The sequence below is a fragment of the Labrus mixtus genome, chromosome 10, assembly GCF_963584025.1.
Source record: "Labrus mixtus chromosome 10, fLabMix1.1, whole genome shotgun sequence".
Classification (NCBI taxonomy): domain Eukaryota; kingdom Metazoa; phylum Chordata; class Actinopteri; order Labriformes; family Labridae; genus Labrus; species Labrus mixtus.
Window position 1 is genome coordinate 13,653,876 of NC_083621.1, and position 7,115 is coordinate 13,660,990.

Below are 7,115 nucleotides of genomic sequence, written 5' to 3' on the forward strand. Positions count from 1 at the left end.
AACTCCAGACAAACAATGTATTTAGTATCATAGGATTCTTGAAAAGCATCATCTCCTGAGTTTAGAGGGTTTTGATTATTTTCAAATTGATGTGTTATGCTTTTTTTTTTTTAAAGATTTATTTTGTGCCTTTTTAATTGAGAGATTGAATAGATATGGAAATCAGGGAGCGAGAGTAGGGAATGACATGCGGGAAAGGAGCCACAGGCCGGAGTTGAACCCGGGCCGCCCGCTTGGCGGAGCATAGCCTCCATACATGGGACGCGCGCACTAATCACTGTCCCACCAGCGCCCCAAATTGATGTCTTATGCTTAAGATTTTAAATGACTTGGCCCAACCTCTATTATGTCAAGTAAGTTTCGTTCAGAGGAATCTACAAAATCTTCTAGAGAAAACAGAAAATCTTCAACAGAGGATTATTCTGTACCCTTTGGTCGCACTGCTGGCTTCTTCTGTGAAAGACCCGACTCATTGAAACACTCTGACAATGACATGAAGAACTGTAATTCTGTCTGCAGCTCTAAAAACAAATGGAAACATTCTTGATGTGTGTTGTACTGCTCTGTGATTCTGTTATGTCTTAAGTTTTTCAGTGATTTTTTTAAAACTGATGTCATTCTGCTGATGTAAATGAGTTTCTAACTAACTCTGGTCAAAGGCATCAGGTGGCAACATTAATGTTTGACAGTGTACATGGTCCCCTTACAAATAAAATCAACTTATATTTTCAACATAGAAAACATAATTTTACCATAGTACTATGCTAACTTTGTTTTTATCCTTAAATATTATGCAGAAGTTAAATAAAACATGTTTTATTAAAAAACATGTATTTTGTGTGGATACTCGTGACCAAAATGACTAAATTATTTCCTCCAACTTCAATCTTGTGCAGTCATTGTCTTTATTTTTGTTTAGCTATGAGACACATCATTATCATATTTTATCCCTGTTGCATTCATAACTGAGCTGTTTTCATTTTCCTCTTTTATTTATTTGTCTTTATTTCTTTGTTATTTCTAAAAGCCTCCCGTGGACAGGTGTTGTAAATTAGCATTTTGTTAAAAACACTAAAAGCAGTGCATCTGGGACTTGTGCATGGTTAAATGTTACAGCACCATTGATACTGTATGTCCATGTTAAACAAACAAATACAAAAATAAAATCATTGGTAGCACACACACTGTTAAAGACACTAAATATTGTCTTTATTTTTTTTCAAGAATTTCACATGCATCCACAAAAGAATAACAATTTAACACTGAAAACAGAATATAAAGTTGGCTGGGCGACTGTATCAGCACACACTGAACACAGTCTCAACAATACTGGCTACAGAATCAGTAAAGCTCGGTTTACTGTAAATCCCTTTCTTTATCGCTCGTCCATCTTTAAAGCTACGAGGGTTTCCCTCACAGAAGATCACTTAGTGTTGCAGAGAAGTTAAACATTTATAAGATTATTCTCTAGATTTAATCTGCACGACTACTGACTCATTTAAGAACGGTTACTAAATAAGGCAGCTGCATTAAAAAAAGGACACAACCTAATGGAAAAGTTGACTGTAGAGGTTGTCTATGCTAAATGGAAATCCCTCTTCTAATCCCTGAAGTGACATGATATGAAATGTCCAGGTCCCTTTTTTGATTTTTGGTCAAACTATCCCTCTTTGACTCCCTCCTGCTCATTTCTCATTGGTGACACTGAATTAAAAGGAGAAGCAGTGAGTGTTTTTCCCTCTCTAAAATAAGAACATCAACTAACACATACACATTAAAAAAAAAAAAAATCACAGGAGATTCTTTCTCAACTCTGTTTGCATTCAGAGCTGCTCATCAGAAACCTGTGGAGAGACCAGAAAACACATGAGACACCTTTGATTGTGAAAATACTGGACATGGAATCACTGCAGCACGAAAAATAACTCACCTGTGGAAATATCACTGTTAGACCATTTCATACTGGTTGTTGGTTATGTATCGAGACAAGCAGCACGACAGGAAGATCCCGATGAGCTGATACATGAAACACAAAGACAGAGAAACATTTCCAGTTGAAATACACCAGATTGAAACCCCAGTTATTAATAAACACGTCAACATAAAACCCTGCATGTGATTGGTAAGAGACAAAAAAAACAAACAGGAAAATATGATGAGGCCGGAAATCAGGTAAAGAGAGAGTTGGGAATGACATGAGGGAAGGGAGCCACAGGTCCGATTCGAACCTGTGCCGCCCGCTTGAAGGACTACAGCCTACATGTGGCGCGCGCGCACTAACCACTGTGCCACCAGCGCCCCATTCAGCAGTTTTTTTAAAAGAGAAAACAGCAAAGGCCATCTTTAACTATTTCACACTGGGGATTTAATCATTCCATAGGTTTATTTTTGCACATCCTTCACTGTTATTAGATGATATCATGTATGGAGAAACATGTAGAGGATGTACCTGAAAGAATGCTATTCCAAAAGAGATCCCTGCGATGATTCCCAGGTTGGCCTCCATCACATTGGTCATCAGTGCAAAGCAACCCTACGAAGCAGACAAATGATTGATGATGACTTCTGTTGTTGTTGCATTGAGTGAGAACATAAAGCCATTCAACGAGATTAAAACTACACAAATCTCATGTTGTGGTGACACCACTGAGCTCACCGTGGTGTACACCTCGGTCTGAACCTTCTCGAGGTCCTTCAGGATCTCAGGTTTACAGTTGTTGCTGTCTTTACAGCAGCTGGCAGGGATTCCTTTCTCTTCAAAGTATTTTGTTTTAACCCAGTCAGTGTAATTTGTCACCCCACAGCAATGCAACTGTACGGAGAAAAAGATAGAAACAAAAGTTAGACAAATTCCCCCGACCTGGGAAAGGGATTCAATAACAAACAGAAAAGTTGGATATTACTTTATCGATATGAGTGACCTCACTCCAGATGTTTAGTGTCACTTTTTGAGAAAACATCTGCTCTTGCACACGAGAGCAGAATGACTGAAAGTTTAAACCCACAGAAAGCAGTGCAGGATATTTTACTGCTCTCCGTTGTCTGGTTTTGAGTTCATATAACCTGGAGGTATTGTTTTTTTGTTTTTTTTAAGTGAGACACAAACAAAGTCAGAAAAGAGTGACATCATAAGTGTAGCAATAAGTAAGGTATTTTACCTGCTTTTTGTAAAGTGTCTCGAGATAACACTTGTCATGAGTTGACGCTATACAAATAAAAATTGATTGATTGATTGATTGATTGATAAGTGTACTGAAAAAGCTCCCACTCACATTCCTCTGGATGGCGTCAACGGCAATGCTGCTGCTGTCTGTGCTGTTGTAGGACTCAACGGCGTGATTGTAGGCAACGTCTAACTTGGCCTTGATCTGGTGAGTCAAAGAAAAGAAAAGAACATGAAACATTTTAGTGAGCCGATGTGATCCTTTTTGTTTTGTTTTTATTACAGTCATGTTTTGGGAGAGTAGTCCACCTCATGTCTGAAGATAAAGCCTGAGACACCAGCCACAAGCTCAGCAAGGAACACCAGGGTCAGAAACATGGCATACTGAGGGAAGCAATAAGAAGAACAAATGTTATACAGGCTCACATGTGAAGAATTTGTGAGGGAAGTTACTGCAGCCTCACTCACCAGTTTGAGCATCCATGGGCTGCCGCGGCATGTAGCGAAGCAGCCGAACAATCCGAAAATAACGATGGTGGCGCCGGTCCCGATGAGGACATATGGCGCATTGGTGCTGCTCTCGTTGGAGGAGAGGGAGAAATAGTCCTCCAGGCTCACTTTCCCCCACACCCCGACGGCCAGCAGGATCACCCCTGTGACCTGAGGAGGACAGCAGGGTGAGTTAGCGCCGACATCAAAGGGCCAGAGAGAGAGAGAGAGAGAGAGAGAGAGAGAGAGAGAGAGAGAGAGAGAGAGAGAGAGAGAGAGAGAGAGAGAGAGATGAGCAGGTTTTTAGAGCTGCTTCTGACACAAAACCTAAGATTTAAAGCTTAATTATAGAACACCATTTACACTGGATAGGCACCTTTCAATCAGATCTTCACTCTTTAGGTTTTGCCTTTAATTACTTTAAGTAACAAAAAAGTAACTTCAGGTTTACTCAGGTTTGGAGAAATGTCAAAATGTCCATATCACTCGACTGTGACAAAAATCTAAACGACTGCATGAATGTTGTGTCCGTTCTTTTGTGTTTCTAAAAACAAACAGGTCAAATCAGGATTTGACAGATTAACATTTCACAAGATTTTTTTGTTTTTTTACAAACTTCAAACTGGTATTGAAAAGAATCTGGTTATCAGATTCCAAACATGAACAAATGAACAATTTTCTGTGTGAAAGCAAAGAATCATAAAGATAAAGATGATTTCTTAAATTTCTACCTTTTTTTTTCTTTAGCACATTTCTGAATATTTTGAGGTTGTTGGTTGAACTTTTTTGTTCAGCAGTTTGAAGATAACACTTTGGGCTCCAGGAACATCACATCTGCACACGTAATGTTTCTCTAATGATATCTCTACAAACAATGAAGTGTGAAGTAATAATAAGGTGAAATAGAAAACATTTGTGTAAAACAAACATTTAGAAGATAATATAAAGCAGTGTGTGATCTGGATCACTTTACTCAGCTCAGTATTAAGAGCCACAGCGTCTCTTCAGTCGTATCATTCTGGCTTCATTCAATCAGACAGATTCAGTCATGTTTTGATAAGTGTGCATGTATTTGACAGAAATGATTCTTTGTAATTATACTTAATGGTATCATTCCCAGAGTAACACTATCTGACATGATGTATAAAACATAAATGTGACACCACTGAGCACTGGGTGTGCCTGTGGCAGAGCAGCGTAAAGACAAATCATCCCTTTATTCTGTCGTGTATTATTATTCTATTGGGAACACGAGATGACTTTGTCGAACTTGTTTCGTTTTGCTTTGTTTTTTTTAGACAAGACTTCAAAATCAAGACATCCCAAACAAATTTCCCCCTGGGATTAATAAAGGATTTCTGCTTCTGAAATATATCAATAAAAGAATTATGGATATTGAAATGATTAAAACCTGCATTCAAAACAAGCTCTCATCATGTTTCTTAGGAATACTCTTTTCTCCTAACAGAGCAGTTCAAGTAAAAGCTGTCACTTTGTACAAGCTACGACAGGAATTGAATCTTCAGCGAACCTGGTAAATACACAAGGACACCTTTAATTAAGAAACACGACGAGCTGAATCCAGCACAAACACAATTTGCCTCCTTGATTTCCTCGTATTGAAAGTAGACTGTTCTCTGGGGAGGAAATGCTGATGAGGAGAAACAGAAAGGTTTAAAAGGGGAAACGATACACGATAGGCTTGACAAACTCTTCTTCTGCTGTTCTGATTAAAGGGTAGATGATTCATGTGGTGACGCATTTTATTTACCTGCAAATATTCCGATAAGCACACCTGGTTTACCTGACTTATCAGCCTGAGGTTTCATCAGAGACTGCATCTTTCGCTTTAGGACTGCCCACACATGTCATTTAGCCTGAAGGGAAAACATCAGCTAAACCAGGCGAGAGCAATAAATGGCCAGATAAAAGCACTTAGCTGAACTTTGTTTCAGCAGCAGGATGAGATGGCTGTTTGTTCAGTACAAAGACGAAAAACAACGATAAGGGCTCATTTTCTCCTGAATGCTCAAGTTTACAGTTTCCATAAGCAACCGGGGCTGCAGCATAGCGAATATCAAACTTAGTCTATTTGTTAAGAATGATGTTTATAAAATAACATAATACAGTAAAAAAAAAAAAAAAAAAAGCTTTAAGTAGGCTATATGTCCTGCAGTCTCATGTGTTCTATATAATCATCACGTTATCATCATAACAAGATTCATTATGAAACTTCAGCTCCATTATGAATCGATAAGATGAGCAACAGAAAATAAGACTAATCTGCATCATTGTAGAAGTAAAATATTTCTGTATTATTATTATTATTATTATCTTATAGGATAATTATTATTAGACTATAATTTGGTCCGATTGATGAACTGGTGTAGCCAACATTTAGAAGCATTATTAATCAGCTCGTTGCAGTCCTACTATTTGACTCTTATTTACCAATTTTATAGAATTAACATTGCAAGGGAAAAAACACATTCAAAACTAAATCGTATAATCGACACATCGAAGAAGGATCGCCGTTTACGCTTAATTATGATAAAAACCCGATTTGAACAACATGTGTGTGTTGAATCTGAATCTGAATCTGAATCTGAATCTGACCTCCAGCTGAATGTGTTGCTCTTGTAACCACTCAGATCTAGTTAGATACAATATATTTATTTCTCAATCGGTGTCGTGTTACAATAACGTATCGTGGATAAATCTCAACAACACCGACGGTCTTTACGGCTCAACAAGTGGCTCTTTATGTCAACACACACAAACACAAACAACTCTGCTTATACCCTGCGGAAGTCTTTCAACATATTGAGCTCTGTTCGTGTCACTGTCGTGGTTTGAGCTTTGTAGTGTTGTTGGCAGCAGCGCCGCTTTTAGCCCATTGTTGCTCCTGTAGCTGGTTGTCCCCCATTATGTTACAAAACAACTCACCCAGAATATGAGGCTGTAGGAGATGAGGAAAGTCTTCAGGCAAGTTATAACTGGCTTCGTTTGAAGCCGTCGAGACGGCGGCGACATATTGGTGATTGTTTCTAACTTTTAAACTGGGATAAAAAAACAGGGGAGAAAAGTTGACTTCACAGCGCCCCGGAGGCGAGAAAAAAAAAAACTTCGGGGATAAATCCAAGAAGAGGAAAAGAGAGGGGAAGTGTCGTCACTAACACGCATCACTTTCCTCCATGATCCGGAGCTGTGTCAAGTCAGCAGTAATACACACTGCTCATACATGATCCTGGAAATAAAAGACTACCGAAGGCTACTTTTCTATTTTATTCTGTAAGCATAATAATGCGTTATCTGATTAACAATCATTTGGTAGAAGGTTACATTTTAAGGTCCGTCATCTTAATCTGTCCATTGTGGTTTTTATTGATAACCTATAAACCAAGTATTCTAACAAGTGTGTGCAGTTACTGTATGATACACAGTCTACAGTAGAATATGTATA

General features: G+C 38.5%; 2 protein-coding genes across 2 annotated transcripts in view; both read right to left on the reverse strand.

Moving 5' to 3' along the window:
- The window catches only part of cenpi (centromere protein I), a 153,304-nt gene that overhangs the window by 111,404 nt on the left and 34,785 nt on the right, over positions 1-7,115 (reverse strand). The gene's annotated exons all lie outside the window — the stretch shown is intronic.
- On the reverse strand, positions 1,188-6,829 carry tspan7 (tetraspanin 7). Its single transcript, XM_061048438.1, has 8 exons — positions 6,599-6,829; positions 3,632-3,823; positions 3,473-3,547; positions 3,273-3,368; positions 2,657-2,812; positions 2,450-2,533; positions 1,931-2,016; positions 1,188-1,844 (listed from the first exon to the last, which is right to left on the reverse strand). Exons 1-7 carry the CDS (start codon positions 6,683-6,685, stop codon positions 1,948-1,950), a joined length of 759 nt encoding a protein of 252 aa, XP_060904421.1. The 5' UTR covers positions 6,686-6,829; the 3' UTR covers positions 1,188-1,844; positions 1,931-1,947.